The sequence below is a fragment of the Anticarsia gemmatalis genome, chromosome 17, assembly GCF_050436995.1.
Source record: "Anticarsia gemmatalis isolate Benzon Research Colony breed Stoneville strain chromosome 17, ilAntGemm2 primary, whole genome shotgun sequence".
In the NCBI taxonomy this organism is placed as follows: domain Eukaryota; kingdom Metazoa; phylum Arthropoda; class Insecta; order Lepidoptera; family Erebidae; genus Anticarsia; species Anticarsia gemmatalis.
Genome location: NC_134761.1, coordinates 1,424,563 through 1,447,379, shown reverse-complemented (window position 1 = coordinate 1,447,379; position 22,817 = coordinate 1,424,563). Strand labels below are relative to the sequence as shown.

The 22,817-nt window shown below is 33.9% G+C and overlaps 4 protein-coding genes across 7 annotated transcripts in view; 1 reads left to right on the top strand and 3 right to left on the bottom strand.

Annotated features, from left to right (window-relative positions):
* The window catches only part of LOC142980038 (zwei Ig domain protein zig-8-like), a 248,613-nt gene that overhangs the window by 83,771 nt on the left and 142,025 nt on the right, over positions 1 to 22,817 (top strand). For 3 of the 4 annotated variants that reach the window (XM_076125314.1, XM_076125311.1, XM_076125313.1), the window contains one exon: positions 6,559 to 6,579. The exons of the other annotated variant lie outside the window; for it this stretch is intronic. The gene's annotated coding sequence lies outside the window, so the exon portion shown is untranslated. The remainder of the gene's footprint in view (positions 1 to 6,558; positions 6,580 to 22,817) is intronic. 4 annotated transcript variants of the gene reach the window in all.
* Positions 798 to 4,612, bottom strand: LOC142979892 (ecdysone oxidase-like). The gene is made up of 4 exons (XM_076125114.1): positions 4,567 to 4,612; positions 3,498 to 3,628; positions 2,598 to 2,728; positions 798 to 2,321 (listed from the first exon to the last, which is right to left on the bottom strand). Exons 2-4 carry the CDS (start codon positions 3,607 to 3,609, stop codon positions 825 to 827), a joined length of 1,740 nt encoding a protein of 579 aa, XP_075981229.1. The 5' UTR covers positions 3,610 to 3,628; positions 4,567 to 4,612; the 3' UTR covers positions 798 to 824.
* LOC142979905 (ecdysone oxidase-like) lies at positions 11,175 to 14,362 on the bottom strand. Its single transcript, XM_076125132.1, has 3 exons — positions 14,132 to 14,362; positions 13,692 to 13,825; positions 11,175 to 13,463 (listed from the first exon to the last, which is right to left on the bottom strand). The coding sequence occupies exons 1-3, from the start codon at positions 14,241 to 14,243 to the stop codon at positions 11,976 to 11,978; spliced, it is 1,734 nt and encodes a 577-aa protein (XP_075981247.1). The 5' UTR covers positions 14,244 to 14,362; the 3' UTR covers positions 11,175 to 11,975.
* On the bottom strand, positions 17,670 to 21,974 carry LOC142980097 (ecdysone oxidase-like). The gene is made up of 4 exons (XM_076125401.1): positions 21,874 to 21,974; positions 20,684 to 20,909; positions 20,092 to 20,225; positions 17,670 to 19,208 (listed from the first exon to the last, which is right to left on the bottom strand). Exons 2-4 carry the CDS (start codon positions 20,793 to 20,795, stop codon positions 17,718 to 17,720), a joined length of 1,737 nt encoding a protein of 578 aa, XP_075981516.1. The 5' UTR covers positions 20,796 to 20,909; positions 21,874 to 21,974; the 3' UTR covers positions 17,670 to 17,717.

Here is a 22,817-nt window from a genome sequence, read left to right as displayed (position 1 = left end):
AGCGTGATGGACTCAAGGACTAACCCCTCCCTCGTTCGGGGAGAAACCCTTACCCAGCAGTGAGAAACGTACAAAAAATTGTTTCTTATATGAAAATATGTTTCAATATCAAACTTTATTGGTCATCATAATCCCAAAAAAATACCGTGCTGAAATAGACATACACCTTTATTTTATTAAAATATATTCAAAACAGATAAAACACTAAAAGGCCTAATAAACGATAAGAAATGCTAATAGGTTTTTTTCTACAAAACATTATGTAAATTATTCCTTTCAAACAAGTAACATTTTAATTATAGCCGTATAGAGTCAAAGCGATACGCGTAGACTACACTTTGAACAATGGAACCTATTCATTGCCTCGTATCGTAACATACACGACTGAAATGTATTGACACTCGTACGTGTTATTAGTTTCTTTTGTTGAAATCGATGCTTAATTTCTTCATCATGCTGTTTGAAAAAAATATTACACATTTTTTTGGGAAAGATATAGTACCGATATGGGAACCTACAAATGTTTTATTGCTTGACACGGGGTATCTATCTCCTCCTTGCAAAAGGTAGGGTTACTCGCACTGAACAAGCTTGAATTAAGGCATAACTGTTTGAAAAACTCTTATTCAGGCAGTATTTTCTTACGGTAACTGTTTTTCTTTGCTTTTAAAGCAAATGACTATAAACAATTACGAAGATTCATTGGTCTTTTGTTTAAATTTTAAGGACCTTTGTTTGACTGGCAATTATAATGGCACCAATTTTTTGATTTCAAATAAAACATCTGGCTATAGTAACAAAACATTATTTATTTTACTTAACATTCAAAGATTATACTCTTTCTTCAAAATATCAACAAGTCTTTCAGCAATCATAACAGTTGTTGCAAAAGTGGTAGATCCTATACCAGTAGGTATTACACTGGCATCAGCTACTCGCACTTTCTCCACCCCTTTGACTTTAAGTTCAGCATCAACAACAGATCCCATAGGGCAAGTCCCGTAATACATATGTAAGGAACTAACCATTTCATTAACATAACATTTAAAATACTCTAGCGTGCCCTTTTCAAGATCCTTACAAGTCTCCAATTCTGGATAAATTAGTTCTGCATCTACGCTTTTGAAATATTTCGTTTCTACTACTCTGTGGTAATGTTTTACCAATTTTGCATGTCTAATCCTATCTGTGTCGTTAAGATAATGTCCAGTTACTATAATAGGGTTTGTTTCTGGGTTTTTATCTTTTAGCTGAATGTATCCTCGAGAATCTGGATACAGCAGTGAATGCGTGACGAATAAAACTTGTCTGTCAACAGCAGATTTGGCGACGAAATCGCAAAGTTCATTGTTAAAAGTGAAAACATGTGAACATGCTTCTATCAAAAATACAGGATCGACGATAACTCCGCTAAGAATTTCATAGTCTGATTTATTTTGGCATTGTTCTACTGACACGTAGCCATCCATTACTGAAACTGGAAATTTTTCAGGATTTGCTGCGATGAATGGATCTGAAGGTCCCATTTTATACATCAAAATTGATGTTGGATTATCTATAAAGTTTTGTCCTACAGGTAGATCAGATATTACTTCAATTTCTTGTTCTTCTAAATGAGATTTAGGTCCAATACCAGAAAGCATAAGTAACTGCGGACTTTTAATAACTCCAGCTGAAACGATAACTTCCATATTTACGTTCACTGTTATAACAGTATTATTTTCTGTAAGAATTTTGACTCCAGTAGCTACTTTGTTTTCATCAAATATTATTTCTGTAGCCAGAGAATTGTATAAAACTGATAAATGCGGATTTGATTTCACGAGACGCAAGTAAGAATGGGCTGTACTCTGTCGCATACCACATCCATTGTTAGTATAAGCATTTGTATGCCCAACAGGATTCATTGGATTAATATCCAGAAGATACTTCTGACCCAGCTCTTCATAAGATCTGAAATAATCAGTATTTAATGAAGAATGTACTTTGTGTAGTTTGATTTTTCCTTCAGTACCGTGATATTTGAGGTCAGGGGAGTTCAGAACCTTTTTGTCAATCACGTTTTCAATTCTTTTGAATATGTCGCAGAGTTGTTTGAACTGCCATGATGTGTTGTTGGTTATTTCTGCCCATTTGTCGTAATCTGCTGGTATACCTTTGCCGTATATTAGGTAGTTAACCTGCCCAGTGCCTCCCAGAACTTTTCCTTGCTGCATATCTAATACACCGCCTTTGTGATACCTATATCTGTTGTTGTCATTGGTAGATGTAAAATTCCAGTCTACTTTGGATTGTTTTAGAAAGGGGAATAGACCTGAAAACTGAACATTACAAGACATTAGTTAGATCTGAAAATGTTGTATAGTTCAGAGTTAACGCTGCTAAAACTACGATCAAAGTAATAAGACTCATAAGTGCAAAAGTTTGTAATGATGCATTCGCTTCTTACTTTTTCACAAAAACTACAGTAGAGTACTTTGATGAAATGCACAAAGAAACCTAATTTGGATTATAATATAAAGGACTATTTCACTCCTCAAAATCAAACAATTAAGCAAAGTCACGGATATAAACTAATTTCATATAAGAGTTTTTACCTGTGATTCAAATGGCGGTGGACCTCCAGCTTCTACTAGCAACACGCTAATATTCAATTTGACAAGTTCACTTGCTATCGCACATCCTGCCGTACCTCCACCGATTACTACCATGTCATAGCTGGTGTTATCTGCGGAAAAAAAGATAAATAAAGTAAAAAGAAAAAGTATCATAAAAAGAGATTAAGTTTATTTAGCTGACAAAGCTTCTATCTAGCTTTAAGTTGGCGCCTCCCACGCAAGTGGTCGCAGGTTCGAATCCGAGGCAACACACCAATGACTTTTCGAAGTTATGTGTGTATTAGAAATAATTATCACTTGCTCTAACGGTGAAGGAAAACATCGTGAGGAAACCTTGCATGCCTAAAAATTTGTTTAATACATTTATTGAGGGCATGCAAAGTCCCCAACCCGCACTTGGCTGGCCAAGTGCGGGTTGGGGACTTTGCATGCCCGTGGTGGACTCAAGGCCAAAATTATTATTATTAAGATTTAAAAAAAAAAAAAAAAAAGCTGACAAATAATTAATAGATCGGCTTATGGTTACAAAAACATCAAAATACACTAGCAATTAGATTTTATGTGAATTTATTTATTTTATCAAAAACCCAACGGCCTTTGACAAGGCTTATGGACTAATATTTTCAATGACACCAACCGGAACTTTAAACGTGACGCTCACATGGTTGTTTTACCCCCAGATCGTTTAGATTTTCTGTGTGTGATTTTTAGCCCCATGATAAGTTAGAAATCAGGTTTCGTTAGTAATGTTAGTAGTATATAGCGCTAGTATTTAGCACGAGTATATAGCGAGCATTGAAAAACAGGTGCATCTTGGTTCTTGTCAAAATACTTTGTATAAATTTAACTATAATCGTAGAAATATACAATACAACTTACTTTTAACCATTGCTGGTTGTGGCCACATAAATCCTATCAAGTTCAAAAACCTCAAGAGGGTCAAAATATTTTGACCCTTCAGCAAATTGGACATTACTGTGGCTGTATCCATGATGGTTCAAGGCAGGATACTGAAAGAAAACCAAATGTTCTTTTAAAGTAAAAACGTTGCACATTTTTACTTCTGTTTGGTACTCTAGAGGTATAAGCTAGTACTCGTATGATAGTTAAAAATAATTAATATGGACAAAAACATTCGAGGCAAACTCTCGATACTCGACAGTACAGACTATCCAAAATTGCGCTACTGAACACGTTTGTAAAAAGATGGTCAGAAACAGTAGGCGATCGATGTGACTCTCATACCATCAAACAAACGTTATCTAGTAATAACATATACATAGATCCATGTGTTATAGTGAAAGGTAGAAAACATATATTTCAAATATTTTCATGATGTTTCACATAAAATGCTGCTGCATGAGAATTCATGAAGCGAAACACGTATCAACATTTCAGAATTTCGGTTTAATAATATTTCCTGTGGCTAGAAGTTATTGGCTTTTCTACCGACTACAGGAATTCGCTGTGTCAATTTTAATTTTTGCTGTCACGTGTGCGATGGTTGGACGTACTAGAATGTGGCTATGACTTTAGTCTGAGATAATACAGTTTGACTAGATTAGACAGACCGACTCTAGGCGGCTCCGTGGTGCAGTAGCTAAGGTGCTCGTCACGGTGCTACCAGTGAGTCTAATGTTCGTGGGTTCGATTCCGATGCGGGTCAAATATTTGTGCGTTCCACATTGTCTCACATTCTCTCTCTCATTGACACAATGGCAATTTATAGAGCGAAAGATGTTATTTTAGAAAAATCCCATAGGGATAGGCAGAAAAAAGAGAACACGGGATCATAAGTATAAATCCTGAAAGGTGCACAATAATATTTAACACTTTAATTAGAAGGCAACGTTCAAAGATTGCAATAAAATTGTTCAAACTTTACTGTGTTTGGGGGCTTTATGAAACTATTTATTTGACTAATTTAAAAATAATGATCAAAACTAACCTTCTTCCTTCACCACCGAAACACTTTTTTCTTCCAATTCGAGCTTACCTTCCTATTTAACGTTTAAAATTATAGGTATTTATATAAATTTATTCCTACATTCGTTGATTTATCTAACAACATGCTCAAAATAATGAAATGATAACAGCGCGTTGACTCTAACAAGTTCTTAGTATAATTTATGATAAGCACTAAAGCGTGTTTTCTTTTAAAGTGTCATCACATTCGTAAAAAAATATCTTAATTGTGAGACGATATATTATATCTAAAATAGCAAAAACTATTTGAAAAAACCCTCTTTTCGTTAAACTTTCACGACTAAATGATTCAACTGATTTAAACGATTTGACTAACGTTTCCTGTCAGGATACAGGCTTTTTTATTAAAAAACAAGTGATTATAAACCGCTGGTGGAGGGGTTTCTCGGCAACCACAAAAACTAGATATATTCAATTTAATTTTCATTTAATTTTCCTTTGCGCAACGCATGTCGCTACCACGGCGTATCTGTATAAAGACGTGTTTTTGCTATTACAAACATCCAGGCTCAAACACGATCTAAAAACAATTGCTTTTAATAATGTCCAAAGTTTTCAATCTATACTAATCTATACTAATATAATAAAGCTGAAGAGTTTGTTTGTTTGTTTGAATGTTTGTTTGTTTGTTTGTTTGAACGCGCTAATCTCAGGAACTACTGGTCCGATTTGAAAAATTCAGTGTTAGATAGCCCATTTATCGAGGAAGGCTATAGGCTATATAACATCACGCTACGGTCATTAGGAGCGGAGTAGCAACGAAAAATGTTACAAAAACGGGGAAAATTTTGACCCATTCTCTTAGGTGACGCAAGCGAAGTTGCGCGGGTCAGCTAGTTGTTTATAATTGATCAGATAAACGTTTAGACACAGTCCTTTTGCTGTCCACGTGACGTCATTGAGCATTTGAAATCCTGTCAATGTCTCGTTACATGATTAAAGCTAACGGCTTCAATCAGGCCCACACTCACACGCTTTGCGATGGAGCCAATGGTGACACTTGCTATGCTCAAAATCATTTCGAGCAATTCAAACTTTCAGTGGATCTTGGGTTTGGCGTCCTGTGAAATTGTTACTTGATTCATTGCCTATGTATTTGAAGAGCGAGGTAGTTTGTTGATATTTGTTGCCTAAATATATGCTTAAGTTAAAATGAAAGCAAACTTTATTCTTACTAATTATTACAACTTACATTACACCTCTCATTAGATACCAATAGAATACAATAAAAAAAACGACAAAGCTAATTTTTTCGAGAGATACTCATGCAATTTTCAATGTCTTAAAAACTTTGTTGAGACAAACTTTGCAAATGGTATTAAAAACTGGTACAAACCATACAAGACTTACGAGTACAATTGATATTCTTTTCAAATTAATTATTAAGTTCTTATTTAGGAACACACCCTAACTCCTTAAAATAACTATATTTAGATATTTATAATCGATTTCTAAATAAACTTATTCTTATGCATTAAACTAAATACGTAACTTTAGTCTATTATGTATTAGTTTATCTTCAGTTAAGATAAGGTACTTCATTTACATAATAGTTATTTACGAGACGAAGACATTTTAAATTGACGTTATGATTAACTTGTAATTTTTATTTTATAATATGCGTTGTGGTCAACACAGTATCAAAACTGTTAGAGTTTTAACCTGGCCGAATAAGACGAATTTGAGTGCCAGCTGAAGTCAGAAATACGCATACTTTTTCTGAAAAATTACAATTAAGCCATCCTCTCTCTTACAAGACCTATCCAAGGACAAGTTTGACTTAATTAATTGACTGTTTTTAAAACCAATGAGTACTACAGCCCATAAGAGCATTGTTTTTTCAATTTTGTCTTATAACTGTGAGAACGATCTACATTGTGTTTATTTTGTAATCGATACGTATTATTGTGAAATGTATTGGCATTTAATAATGAATAATATTTGTTTTTTACAGGTAGTCAGATGCGCGAGCATTGTAAGTATTATACTTACTAAGTATACCTTTAATATCCATAACAGAAAATTAACTGGGTAAAACAATCATAATTTACAACATCCATGATTGTCTTTATGTTAATTTATGTGAATTTCATATTACGAGCAGAATATTATCCAAACAAATCACAATTTCTGATTCCCGAAATAAACGACAACTAAACAGGGCGATCCTATTGAAACCAAATGTATATAGTTTTCGCGATTGATTCAACGATTTTCGATTTTGAGCATGCGTTACTTAATTTGTCTAATAAAGTTGAACAAACTACTCAAAATAATTAAACATTAAATGACAGTATAGAATATAGACATGATAAAATAAGTAATTAACTGTAGCGGCTTAATGTAGTTTTGACGTCAAACGACTGACGTCATGAGAAAATTTCATTCAAGAGACGAAATTTAACATTTATCACATCAACCTACGCGCTATGAATAATTTGTAATTTGTAGGAAATATTCAGATGACAAAAATAATACGTATATTTTTTATTACAATCCGTTCTTAAATTAGAATCTTTAACACCAGCTCTGACTTTATTCAAAAAGCAGTTTAAATTTTCAATACTAATATGTTGACCAATTTAAATAAAACTTTCGAAAGACAGGGAACAACACTGCCATAAAATATATAAATGATATTGTATTAAATACTGAATACAATATTATTATTTAATTATATATTATATGCGAATAATTTATAATACATTATAATTCTCACAAATAATTTATTACTTAAATGATAGCATAAAAAATAACAGATTTTTAATGAGATTAATATTATTTCCGGTAGTTGCAGACAAACAATGCAATGCTAGGAAACATTTAAAATACAGATAAATAAAATATATTGTACATACATTATTCATGAATAACATTTAAACAAAAATTGCGAACATTATCTTTAATCAAAGCTCTTTACAGCTATTTATTTATATTATGTATTAATAAAATACGAGCATTACGTGTTTGATATATTTATTGACAGAGAATGCCAAATCGTTATATGATTAATATATGGCATCTACCATAGAGTAGAAGGAGTTTAGGTGGAGTTTAGGTTCACCACATTTCTCCCCTCCTAACCTCTTAGCTGTTCTGCTGAATATAAGATGCAGCCAACACCTGGTTGAGGTGTCGGCGCCAGACATCGCCGTTGTCGGTGCGGATCTCATAATGAAGTCGGCCTAGACGTCTTGTGATAGTACCAAACTGCCAATGGTGCTTAGCACTCGTGTAGTCACGGGCCTGTACTCGTTCGCCGACTTCCAACTGTCTGACCTTGATCTCTTGATGTTTTGATGTAGTTTTTTTATGGGTGTTTCTAAACATGCAGTGTAATGCTGTTCGAACTTCTCTTCCAAACATTAACTGATAAGGTGTCTGACCATTCAAGTTTGGTGTCCGTCTGAGGCGAGTTTTTACCATGACAAGTTTCTCTTGAAGATTACCCCTTTCTCCCTCTAAGCTTCGTAAGATTCTCTTGACTGTTTGTACGTATCGTTCAGCTTGTCCATTGGTTGCAGGGTGGTATGGAGCAGAGGTTTTGTGCGAAATCATACAGTCTTTTAGAAATTTTTCGAACTCTCCCGATACGAATTGTCGGCCATTGTCTGAGACAAGGAGTAGAGGTGTTCCATAGGTGCAAAATAGTTCTTTCAATTTTTGGATGCACCAAGAGCTTGTCGTTGATTTAGTAGGTATAATCTCTGTCCATTTCGAAAATGCGTCTACAACTATTAAAAGATAGTATCCGTAAACAGGTCCGGCAAAATCAATATGAAGCCTTTGCCAGGGGCCCTTTGGGTGTTCCCAGTGGTGTAGTGGTGCTTTCTCTGGTTCATTTTGTTGTAATCTACATGTTCTACAGGACTTAACTTTTGTTTCGATATCATTGTCAATTCCTTTCCAGTATACAAAACTGCGGGCCAGTAGCTTCATTTTCACAATGCCCGGGTGACCGAGGTGTAGTTCGTCCAGCACTCGTTCGCGTAATGTTTTTGGGATTAAGACTCGCGTTCCTCTTAGTATACATCCATCTTGTAAAGTAAATTCATTATCATTGTAACCGAGCGTTTTAAGTGATCGGCCAGTTTGTAATGCGAGTACTAATGGTGTATAATCGGAATCAATACTTGTCTCTTTCGCTATGATATTTGGGTTGACATCAATGGTATGTATTTGTTGAAGTTGAAAGCTGTAATTCTGGTCCATTTTGTTTGCCTTTGTGTTTTCTACTGGGAACCTGGATAGGTAATCTGCATTTGAGTTGTTAGGCGAAGTTCTGTATTCAATGTTGTAGTCAAATCCAGATAAGAAATGAGCGTAGTGGAATAATCGCATTGTACTCATTGCTGGTAACGTTTGATGTGGGTGGAAAATTATTGTCAGTGGTTTATGGTCTGTCACTAGGATAAATTTTCTACCGTAACAATAATAAAAGAACTTCTTCAATCCCCAGTATATGGCAGTAGCTTCTTTGTCAATTTGGCTGTACTTCTTCTCGCTATCCGATAGTGTTCTGGAAGCGAATGCTATCGGTCTTTCTGATCCATCTGGGAGTCTATGTGATAGTACTGCTCCGATTCCCAGTGGAGATGCGTCTGTTGCAAGAACCAAGGGCCTCTTGGGATCAAAATGTATAAGTACTCTTTCGCTTAGAATTTCTTTTTTAATGTGTATAAAGCTCTGTTCGCATTCTGTAGACCATCGAAAACTAGATTCTTTCTTGAGTAAGTTGTTCAGTGGATTCGTGATCGATGATAGGTTGGGTATAAATTTGTTGTAAAAATTTGCCATTCCAAGAAATGTCCTCAATTCTGCGGTGTTGACTGGGCGTTCTGTTTTAATTATTGCGTTAATCTTTTCTCTGTTTTTGTGTAGACCTTCTTTGTCGATAGTGTGTCCCAAATAGTCGATGCTTGTTTTGAAAAAGTGGCACTTATTTTTGTTTACTCGTAGGTTACTTTCTTTTAGTTTGTCTAACACGAGCTTAAGTCTCTGTAGTAATTGTTCTTTGTTGATGCCTTGAATGATGATGTCATCAAAGAAACATTTTACACCTTCGAGATCTTGAAGGAGTTTATCCATAAATTTCTGCCAAAGGCTCGGCGCGACCTTAACGCCGAACATTAGGCGGTTCACCTTAAAAGTGCCTCGATGCGTACTTAGTGTTTGTAGCATTGCGCTTTCTTCATCCATTGTCATGTTGAGATATGCCTGGGTGATGTCGAGTGTACAGAATAGTTTACCTCCGTTCATCTCTGCAAATATATCTTCTATCATAGGTATTGGATATTGTTCATCTTGTATGACTTTATTTAGTGTAACTTTATAATCAGCGCACAATCGGATACTCCCATTCGGTTTGACAACTGGTACCACTGGAGTACCCCAATCAGAGTGGTCGACTTTCGTGATGACACCCTGTTTGCATAGTCGCTCGATCTCTTCATCCACTTTGGTTTTTAAAGCGTACGGTATTCTACGTGGTTTGATAAAAATTGGTCTTGTGTTTTCTTGTAGATTTAGGTGTCCTCTGTAATTGGGTATTTCGCCTAAGTCGGATCGAAATACTGATGTCTTGTAAAGTTCCAAAAGCTGGTCTAATTCTAGATTTTCTGATTGCTGTAAAGTTTTTATATCTGCTAAATTTAGAGTTTCGAGTTCTTTCATCCAACTCCGGCCAAAAACGGGGTCAACGTTGTTGTTGATGAGGTATAATTTACCGTGGAATTCTTTTCCTTGGCATCTGCATTGAACGTATGCAACACCTGCAGGTTCGATTACTTCGCCGGTATATGTTTTGAGTTTTATATTAGTTTTAAAGATTCTTTTGCCGATTTTCAATTTTCTGTAGTCTCGTAATGACATAGAAGTAAGTGTGGCTCCAGTGTCAAATTCCATTTTCATCTTAGCATGTTCAATGTGTACCGTTATCATGTATTTTTCGGATGTTTCACCAGATATAACATTAATATCATTCCATTCATCATCATCGCTTATCGCTGAGTCGTTTAATTGATTTATATCCGGTGTAGTCTTACTGGGCTTCGCATCTGAGCGCCGTTGTAGACACACACTAGCTAAGTGTCCGACCTTCTTGCATTTATAGCATGTTATGTTTATAGCGCTACATTTCTTGGTTTCGTGATTTAAACCACAGCGGAAACATTTCCCTTTTAAATCTCTTGGTGTGATTCCTCTAAAAGAAGATTTTTTTGAATTATTGTAGGAATCAGTGGAAATTTTATTGATATTGTCACTACTTGGTTGTTCATTCGGAAGCATTGATGTATTTTCTGCTTTACTCATTTCAATAGATGTTGCAATCTGTGTCAGGTGTTTAAATGTACATACTGTTCGGTCTTGTAAAATTTTTGTACGTGCGTCGCTATCTTTCAATCCTCTTATGAGTTGAAGAGATAAAAAGCTTTCTGAAATGTTTTTCTGGCAGTGTTGACATTTAAATTCGCAGTTGGTAGTGAGCTTTTTTAAATCTGCGGCGTATTGCGCTACTGTTTCATCCGATTTTTGAGTTCTCGATATAAATTTATGTTGTAGAACCCATTTGCTAGGTTTTGGGTCTAAGTAGTCGTCAAGTGTTTCAGTAATTTCGTTAAATGTCTTATTCAATGGTTCGTCTGGTGCTATTAAATCACATAATTTTTCATGGAGTTCTGGTGATAATGTAGACAGAAGAATATTTGTCTTCATGTGGGGCTCAGTAATTTCATTAAGTCTAAAGTACACTTCCAGACGTTTTTTAAAGTTATTGAACGTTTCTGATTCATGTAAAGGATTAAATTGTATTTTTGGTATAATCTTATGGTATTGGTATATTCTATGTTGGTCTTCCTGTCGCTGACCTTGAATAATGGTTTTTTTTGTTAAAAGTTTTGATACTAAAATAGTGTGAAGTTCTTCGAATTCGTAGCCGTAATTTTGTTCGTGTAAATACGCTGTTTCATCGTTATCATCTATGGTTTTGTTTTCTATCTTCTCTTGTAACTCTCGCAGTGCTGTTATGGTGTCCTTCAAGGCTGCGGAGCGAGCGGTGATGTCCTCGTCAGACATCGTCGCCCTCTGCTCGATGTAGGTATCGAGTCTGGTGAGCATCCCACGTAGGGTGCTCCGTTTTTTACGTAGCTTTTCCATTTAGGTTCAGTTTTTTTTTTTCCTCGTCGCCAATATTATGTATTAATAAAATACGAGCATTACGTGTTTGATATATTTATTGACAGAGAATGCCAAATCGTTATATGATTAATATATGGCATCTACCATAGAGTAGAAGGAGTTTAGGTGGAGTTTAGGTTCACCACAATTTATTTACATCCATTTTACCGATATTAAAATAACGGCTTCCTATTGTTAAAAATAATCCTCTTTAATCATATCAGCAGCTTTTTCTCCGACCATAACAGTCGCAGCATTGGTATTCGCTCCAGGTATCTTTGGCATCACACTAGCATCTGCTACTCTAAGTCTTTGAACCCCATACACATTAAGTCTAGAATCTACCACAGTTCCCATAGAACAAGACCCTGTGTAATGATATCCAGACATCATCATACATAACGCATAGCACTTCCAATATTCATGGTCGTAAATATCACCACAACAACAAACCTCTGGAACTATCAACTCAGCCCCTGTTTCATTAAATAATTCACTTTCATGAATTCTCATAAAATGTTCTAGATATTTAGCATGATTCTCCAAATCTGTATCGTTTGAATAAAAACCTGTGTATATTTTTGGTTGGTCTTTAGGATTTGAACTGCGTAAAAGGATTTTGCCTCTTGATTCTGGACTGAGGAGTACAACAAATGTTAGTTTAATTTCTCTTCCAATACTACCTTCGTATAAAGCATCACAAATTTCGTCTATATAAGAAAAGTAGAAGGAGCAAAAGTTCAAAATATTTGATGGTTCTTTTAATAAAAGATTTAATGTTTGATAATCTGGATAGTCTTGACTCTCGTTGATAGTTGCATATCCAGTGATAAGAGATATAGGATACTCCCTTGGATCCATAGGTTTTGCTGGAGTAGCATTTCCCATTGCATGATTCATTAATACAAAAATATGATCTTGTAGTCTCTGACCTACTGGGACTTTTGATATAACATCTATACCCATATCTTCTAAATGTTCTTTAGGCCCTACTCCTGACAACATTAAAACTTGTGGAGTATTTATAGTGCCAGCTGATATAATTACTTCTTTATCTGCTTTGAATTGCACTGTAGTATTATCTTCTAGAATAGCTTCTATACCAACAGCGTTTTTAAATTCATCAAAAATGATTCTTGTTACTAATGTTTTCTTAAGAACAAATAAATTAGGTCGGTCTTTGATCGTATGAAGAAATGAATAAGCGGAACTCTGTCTTATGCCTTCAGACATTGTCAGCATACTTTCAGTGTAACCCAAAGGACAATCGCCATTGGTATCCAAAAGAATATTATTACCAATTTCTGCGAATGCTTCTAAATATTTTACAGCTTCTTCATTATAATATTTTGTCACTTTTATATTCCCTTCTGTTCCATGGAAGATACTGTCAGCTGAATTTAGTACAACAGGGTCTACTAGTTTCTCGCTTTTCATGAAATATGGAAGAACATTCTCCCAGTTCCAGGAACTATCGTTTGTGATTCGGGCCCATTCGTCAAACACTTTGTAATGCCCTCTAGTATAAGCTAAGAAGTTCATAGAACTACTGCCGCCTAACATCTTTCCTCTTGTTAATTCAACCCCATAGTTTTTATGAAACTGTTGACTGTAGTTGTCGTTTTCTGTGTAGTAATCCCAGTCGAAATCGGACTTCTTCAAGAATGGAAATAGACCTGGAAGCTGGAAAAAGCAAGATTAAGGTTTTATTTTATGGAAACTTTGATTTTTCATTTCTACCTAAATTTTTACTGTCAATATGGCAAAATTACTGGCCATCGTCATATCAGCCAAAATATGGTTAATACTGTATTAGCAGAAAGTCAATTCTTACTTGATTTTACTTAACCTCCACCAGTGTCTCACTGCTGGGCTATTAATTCATTTCCTATTGGTTAATAGTTGACTCACCACAGATTCTACGGGAGGATCTCCACCGGCTTCTATAATTAAAACTGTAGCACCTTCTATCTCGGTTAGTCTGTTCGCAATCACACTGCCTGCAGTACCAGCACCCACGATGATGAAGTCAAAACTTGCGCCATCTATAATAAAACGTAAAATATTATTAATAGAAGAACTATGAGATACATTTTGTTGAGCGATGTAGTAGTGCAATTATTTCTACAGGCAACTTTGCATCAACTGGCATTAGATATCATATATTTGCAATTTTATTTCTAAAGGAAACCGTTATTTTTATATTAAAAAAATCTATAAAGTAGGTACATCTACATGTTTTACATTATGTCCTGATCGGCACACTTGCGTTTATATATTTGCTAAGTGGAATGTATCTGGTTCATTAACTTTGTAAATATTACCTTAAAATTAATAAATATCAGGCCTACCTTGAACATTAGCTTGTTGCGGCCAAAGAAATGCAGTCATTTGCAATAACGTCAATATTTTAAATGCCTCTTGTATTTTTTTAATTCCGAGAACCGCTGTCGTGGAATTCATTGTTAGTAGTTATTTCTTGATGTATTTTGCAATTATGAACTTATTATACATTACTAGCTGACCCGCGCAACTTCGCTTGCGTCACATAAGAGAGAATGGGTCAAAAATTTCCCCGTTTTTGTAACACTTAATTGTTGGCAATCATCTGAAAATACAAACACATAGTTTACCAATAAATTTTGCTATATGAAACTAACAAATCTTCAAAACACATTGCAAGTGTTGCAAGCATACTTGAATGGTTTGATAAAAGTCACTGACCGCACTCAAAACTTTTTATAATCCGATTACAAAATTTTAAAATAAATCTTATATTAATCTTATAAACACAAAAAACAACCAAAGTACAAATAAAGTTTGACGATTTCTGCCTTTAAAAAAATTCAATTACCCATTAATATTGCACAAAACAGAATTATTTAAGGAAACATATGAAAAATAAAGCAGGTAACTAAATACCTGGAAACGGAATCCACAAATAAACTTATTCTCGTGTATATGAATCACTACACAGTTCCGGTTTCAATAACAAACCTACTAATATCTACAGTAAAGGTACGACTGAACCGAGTTTATTTCTGAATCATATTTATAATCTTGCTTAAAGAATTGACCTCTTGAAACCTGTTCTAGAATAAATATAAATTTTTCGAAAAATATTGTGTAATTGTCTTTATTTCATTACTCTAGATGGTAAAATTTTGTGTCTACTGAATTTTGAGATTTTATGTGTGTATTCATTTCTTATAAATGGATGGAAATAGACTCAGGGTCTAACCCTTACCCTCGTTCGGGTTCGGAGATCCTTGCCTAACAGTGGGGTAGTAATAGGTTAAATAAAATTATTTAACAATTTTGTTATAATTTTTTCATCGGCTTGAGTTGTAGATTCTTATGAAGAGTTAAATGTTGTTTCCTAATTGATGGACTTCTAGCTTGAACAATCCTTGAATTTATACCATGGAAATGAATTGGCAAATTCAATAATTGCTTGTGAATTTATAACTAGTTCTTTACACAAAGAAATAATTCCAACTTCCGTTTGGTTTAGTAAATTTAAGTATTAACAACAGGGCCTGAAATAATTAATAATTTGGATTTTAGTTAAGTATTTACTTGGCAATCAATTCTTCTCAACTGGCTTCTGCTTACATCATTGTTAAAAAGGCTGTGGTTTTAAAGCTCTGGAACAATCTATAAACTAATTTGGAGCTTTTTTGTAATTTCCATGGGATTTCACGGTAGGTTGAATTTTGGTGTACCGCAGGGAAGTCCCTTGGCCCTTTTTAAGTAGAACGCAAATCGAATTTGAGTAAGTAAAAATTGGGGGTTTTACTTAACAGAATTCCTTTTTTATATATTTTTGACAAAGTACAAATGGGACTAGATACTTTAACTACATTTCGTTCCGCAAAAAATTTAGTTATTTTTTTTCATTTATTTATGGACTCAAGGCCTAACTCTTTCCTCGTTTGGGAGGGGACCCTTGCCCAGCAGTGTGTGGCAGTAACTGGTTAACATATTACACCAGCTGTACAATAAAATATAGTTATTGTTACCAATCTTAGTACCAAATATGACAGAGAAAGGAAAATGAAGAAATTCTAAAAAAATATCGGAGTTCTGTTTTATTATTGCGCAACTTTGTTCTAGAAGTTTCACAACATCACTTATAATAACTGTAATTAAATAAACCGACATTTATACCTAAAAAAGTATTTATTACGCAGATGAGCTGATTGTGAGTAAAAAACTTAAACGGTTCATTGTTTTACTTTTGAGTTCCACAGGCCGATCAAAAAACCTTTTACTTGCCCGCGACTTTTTCGCGAAAAAACTGTATTACAAACATACATATTTTTTGTTATTATAATTTAGCATCAAAAATTAGGTTTAGGTAGTAATTTCTAAATGTATTGAACAATTAATTATAAACGTAGTATATTATATTTATTCTTACATAATAATTACAAAAAAGCAGTGATAGCTGAGTGGTTTAAGTTGGCACCTCCCACGCAAGTGGTCGCAGGTTCGAATCCAAGGCAACACACCAATGACTTTTCGAAGTTATGTGTGTATTAGAAATAATTATCGCTTGCTCTAACGGTGAAGGAAAACATCGTGAGGAAACCTTGCATGCCAGCGTGGTGGACTCAAGGCCTAACCCCTCCCCCTCGTTTGGGAGGAGACCCTTGCCCTGCAGTGGGACAGATATGGGTTATTAAAAAAAAAAAAAAAAAAAATTACAAACATTCCCTTTTTTGTTACATTAACGTTAATTCTTCATTAGATTTATTTTTCTAACGGAAATAAACGTAAAACAATAACCATTGTTACATATTTACTTCTAGTTAAATAATAGTAGTAAATTCTCACAAGTCATACAATAACTATTTATCTTCAAATCATTTTTTTACAAGGTTATAACAGTTTCGACTGAAAATATATTATTTTACTATAACAAAATTAATCTTGACTTAACTTATTCTACTTATAACAAATGTTAATGAAATGAAAAAAATTAACTTATTACAAATGTTAATGTTTAGCTTGATGTTTGATACTCAATCATGCTAAAACTACAAGACTGATTGTAGTGAAACTGAAAATACAGATAGTTTATCACCTGGATTACAACAAAGAGTCCTTTTCGTAACTTTAATACCAAAACAAAAAAAATGTTGTCGACGACTATTTGCAAGAAATCTTTTTCGGGGCTACTTTTTACAGGCGTCCAACTAATTCATTGAATTAACACTATCGTAATCAAGCAAGGTGTCAATTCCATTTTTGACGTTTATTAACAAGAACCGTGATGTAAAAGGGTTTTTTGTGCATCGATTTTGCGTCAGTGAAAGCTTGATTCGGTATATTGTGTTTTAATTAAGACCTGTTTGTGATCTAGGTCATATTTTGTACATTTTGATTGATTGTCACAATTGTTCAAAAAAACTATAGAAATAATATAATCCGAATTTTTTGAGGTTAGTTTTTGACCTTGTGGATTGGAAGTACCACTTTACTTTATGTATATAAAAAGTATTAATACGATGGTTTAATTCCAACAACTATATTTTATCCTCCCAGGCATGACTACTCCAAAATGTATCATACCCTTAATAAGAAATTATTCTGATCATTCATCTTTAATTCCTAACTTTGTTCGTAAATTATGATGCAATACTTTGACGCAGCATCAAATGCACAAAATATCATAAAATAAGTAGCAAAAAACTTCGTTGAATATTTTCAGAAACTCCTATTTCAATGTTTAAAGCAACACATTTAAGTGACGATTTTGCGATACGAATGGTTTGGATTTAATCAGTAATTAATATCTATTATTTTATTAATTCTATCAATTATGCAGATATTTTTCAAAGACATTAGTGTAAGGGACACGGGACATTAATAAACAGCAACAAATAAAAAAAACAATAATTTATTTACACTAAACAATATCTACAAAATCTGTTATAAATAATAATCTACTTTTATTATATCGGAGACTTTTTCACCAATCATCATAGCAGCAGCATTAGTATTAGCGCCTGGGATTTTAGGCATAATACTTGCATCTGCAACTCTTAATTTTTGCACCCCATACACATTCAATCTAGAATCGACCACAGCTCCCATCGGACAAGACCCAGTATAATGATAACCAGACATCATCATACAAAGGGCATAACATTTCCAAAATTCATGGTCGTAAATATTACCACAGCCACAAATTTCTGGAACTACCATTCTTGCTTCCGTGCTCCTAAACAACTTGGACTCATGGACTCTCATGAAATCTTCCAAATACGTAGCATGATTTTCCAAGTCTTGGTTATTTGAATAATAGCCAGAGAAAATCATAGGTTTGTCTCTAGGGTTCGAACTACGTAATAAAATCCTACCTCGAGATTCAGGACTTATGAGTACAACTAAACTTAGAAGCACTTCTTTGCCAATGCTTCCATCGTAAAACGCGTCACAAATTTCATCTATGAAAGCGTAGTAGAATGCACACAAGTTGAAAATACCAGCCGGTTCGTTGAGGAGAAAACTTAATGTTTGATAATCTGGGTAATCTTGGCCTTCATTAACTGTCGTATATCCAGTTATTAAAGACACTGGATATTCTCTAGGATCCATAGGTTTACTTGGTGTAGAATTACCTACTGCATTATTCATTAAAACGATCACATGGTCTTGTAAATTTTCTCCTACAGGCAGATCTGAAATTGTTTCAACTCCTATGTCCCTTAAGTGTTCTTTAGGTCCAATTCCAGACAACATTAGTACTTGCGGAGTATTTATAGACCCAGCTGACACTATTACTTCTTTGTCTGCTCTATAAAATGCGGTACTATTATCTTCTAAGATAACATCTACGCCTATAGCATTGCGGTATTCATCAAATACAATATTGGTAACTAATGTGTTTTTGAGTACAAACAAATTTGGTCGATCTTTGATTGGGTGTAAAAATGAATAAGCACTACTTTGTCTTACACCATCGGCTAAAGTCAACATACTCTCAGTGTAACCTAAGGGACAATCACCATTGGTATCTAAACGTATATCATGACCTAATTCAGCAAACGCTTCCAAATATTTGACAGCATCTTCGTTATAGTTCTTTGTGACTCCTAGATATCCATCTATACCATGGTAAATGCTGTCAGCTGAATTTAGTGTTACCGGATCTAGTAATTTTTCACTTTTCATGAAATATGGAAGAAGATTTTCCCATTTCCAAGATTCATCTCCAGTGATCTGTGCCCATTCATCATAGACGTGGTAATGGCCTCTCGTATAAGCCATAAAGTTCAATGAACTGCATCCTCCAAGCATCTTCCCTCTTGTGAGTTCCACTCCATGGTTTCTATGAAACTGTTGGCTATAGTGGTCGTCTTCTGTAGCATACTTCCAGTCGTAGTCCGAGTTTTTCAAAAACATCAGCAAAGCTGGAAACTGGAGGTAAAAATAATTTAATATGAGATCTATTTTTAATAAAATTTTGATTGTAATTTTATGTTGTGATTTTTTTACTAAGTCTTTCCTGATTCTTTATATTATGTAGTATTAAAAAAAAAATATTGCCCTTTCTTAATATAAATACTTGGACAAAACTTACCTAAATGCACTGAACATTCTAAGAAAAGGTAAATAAATTAAAAGATAAGAGTATTTAAGGTCACTCTAAGTGACATTTAACTTAGTAACTAATATGCAAATGACATGGAAAAATAGAGAATTTTAGTCTGATCTTCATTTGACTTTATGTCATTTAATGTCTAGAAAATGATGACGCAGCTGAAGAACAAAGGGTTAGGTACGCTACGGTCTTACCGTTGTCTATCGCACGAGAGAGTCGCAGAAAAAAAAAACTTAGGTAATAATTAATAGGCAAATAGTTAAAACCGTTGCGGGACTGGCAGTAAATATTTTAAGACCGTTGATAAAAAGAGCGGCCTTACTATAACTTCTATTCTTATATTATCTAGTAGAGAGCCTTAGCATGCAGAATTATTCTAGTCATTAATTTTGTTTTTCTAAATAAAATAGCTGTATCAAACAAGCCACATGTTATGAATTCTGTTTTTTTATGCCTCTGACAGCTACAAACCTTACGGTCAAGGTTAGAATCAGATTTTACGTCGTTTTTTTGGGACTAAGCTATGCTTAACCCCAAAAATTGTGGACATTTTAACAAAATGGTTTTTACAAAGTTCTAGTTTTAGTGGTCTATTTCACATTTGATTTAAGGAGAGCCTAAGCTGTTGAACTATGCCTCGTTAATAATACTTTGACCATCAGTGTCAATGTTTGACCTAGATCATTGGATTTTACTTACAACTGACTCGACTGGTGGGTCTCCACCGGCTTCAATAAGTAATACTCTGGTATTCAAATTTTCTGTTAGTCGGTTCGCTATCACACTGCCCGTTGATCCTGCGCCGACTATTATAAAGTCAAAATTAGCACCATCTGAAAAAACAAAATTAAAGATTTTTATACCAATTTTTACATTAAATTTGCAGTTTCAAGTTTGTGGCGATTTCATAAAGGGGCTATGGGTTAGATATTTCTTTTTCCTCAAACGTCTTGGTAGCTTTAAGTATAACCGCAGGTACACCAACAAAAAAGTCTTGATATAGTAAACGCAAAAGAAACAATTAGGCTCTACACAAAAAAACATGTCCTTTGATGACTTATGTTTATTTGCTAAACTCTTATAGATATTTTCTTATTTACCCATGGTAGACTTAAGGCTAAACCTTTTCGTTTATTTGGAAGAAGACCCTTGCTCACCAGTGCAGTGGGTCAGTAATGGGAAATAATCCTTACAATACAATAATTTCTTGATACGTTTATATTTTTTAAACAAAGTGACCCAATAAACACAATAAAACCATATTGTTTCTTAAGCCTTATAAATTACTTACTTTGAACGTTGGCTTGTGGAGGCCACAGAAATGCAGTCATTTGCATCATAGCCAGAACTTTTAAGGCCTCTTGTGCCCTTTTGATTCCAAGAACTGCAGTTGATGAATTCATTCTGACTTTTTATTTCACTGTAGTTTTACTATAATAAGTTTTATCAGTTTCTTATTAGCTATCAGCTGACGAATGCATGTTTTTTTTCCAAAAAAAAATGTTATTTTGGGATATCTGTAAACAAAAATAAAGATTTTATTGGAAATCGAGTTTTTTAGCATGTTTTTTTACGTATTTTTGTGTTACGATCAAAACAAGATAAATAATGAGTTTATGTGCAATAAAATTCGACATGAATAAAAACAAGAGAGACCTTGACACGTCGTTATTTTTGGACTAAGTATAGGGTGTGTACATTTTGACAAAATGTTTACTTTTTATGATATTCTTTGTTTAATGATCCATTTTACATTCGAATTTAGTTTTTTTAAAGAATAAATACTATAAATAGAATTTAATACATTTTTCGGCTAGTTTTAATAACATCATAGCAAGAAGAGCATACACTCTGCTCTCCGCCAAAGATGTATTACAAAAATGTTGCATGCATCTAATTATTTATTAAACCTCAATTTATTATTTTGATGACTCAAAGTAACCATAATATATAAAATTACCGCAAAATGCATAACATTTTTAAAGTATGCATTTTAGGCGTATCAACCTTCAAAATACATAAAAAGTAAACAAGTCGAAAAAAGGTCAATGTACAATTAATTAAATGAGTGTCAGTAAGTTAATATTTTAAACATTTTATTATATTGATGTTCAAAAATTACAGAGAACTAGTTTAATAGATAAAATTTCAAAACATATAGGAGATTAACTTGTAAAAAATTCACAACACCCAAAGCATATTTCATAAACTGTAAAATTTATTAAATTCAACAGTAAATGACCACTCGACGCTCGAAACTATCTTTCTATTCCACAAAAAATGGAGATGACTTTACGAACAACCTAATATATGATTTTATAGAATGTGAGAAACTAGATCCTCATTCATTGTAAAAGTTAAGCTGTTTTCTAGGTCACAAATATAAATTAAACTCCCAGAAAAATACTAAAATAACACTAGAGACTCTAGGCCCTAAAACTGCTCCCTGAAACACCAAACTAATTCACAGTTAACACTCACTTATTGCAATAGTTTTAGAGTTGAAATTCCTTTAAAATGTATGGTAAGTCCACTATCACATCAACTTAACACTCGACTGAACCGAATCCTGATTCCGAATGATATTTAAGTAAACTTCGGTTAATTAGCTGACCAGTTGTATGATTGTATCGAATAACCTGTTTTAGAGATCCGTCATACAATCTACACTAATATTATAAAGCTGAAGCGTTTGTTTGTTTGTTTGTTTGAATGCGCTTATCTTAGGGACTACTGGTTCGATTTTAAAAATTATTTCAGTGTTACATAGTCCATTTATCGAGGAAGGCTATAGGCTATACATCATCACGCTACGACCAAAAGGAGCAGAGAACCAGCAAAAAAAAATACAAAAACGGGGAATGTTATGACCCATTCTCTCTTATGTGACGCAGGCGAAGTTGCGAGGGTCAGCTAGGTCTTTATTAAATTTCCTTTTAAAATTATATTTGTTATGCCGGGGATTTCTAGGGTGTCATTTGGAATTCCTCAAGGTAGTGTCATGTACCCTGTTCTTATTAGTGAAAGGTGAAATACATTCTTATCATACGTAGATGGCATTCGTCATAATAATATATCAAATGCATTGACAGATGAAGTAAAAAATCTTAAATATGGTCGCTTCAATGCTGCAATTTCATCATTGTGAAATATTGAAATTGTATAAAATACCATTGATACGTCAATCATGCATTAAGCTACCAAATTGAGATTTTTATATGTAAGTTCATGGTAATGTGAAAGTATTCATTTGTAATGTATTATAAATATATTAAATATTTTATTGTTTAACAGTTATAATTATAAATATTTTTATTTATCCAAAATTGTATCTGCCTTACGGGTTTTCCCTTATCCATCAATTTACGAAATGTTTCAAAAGGCTTGCATTGTAATTGCATAGTTTATACAAATCAACATTTCAG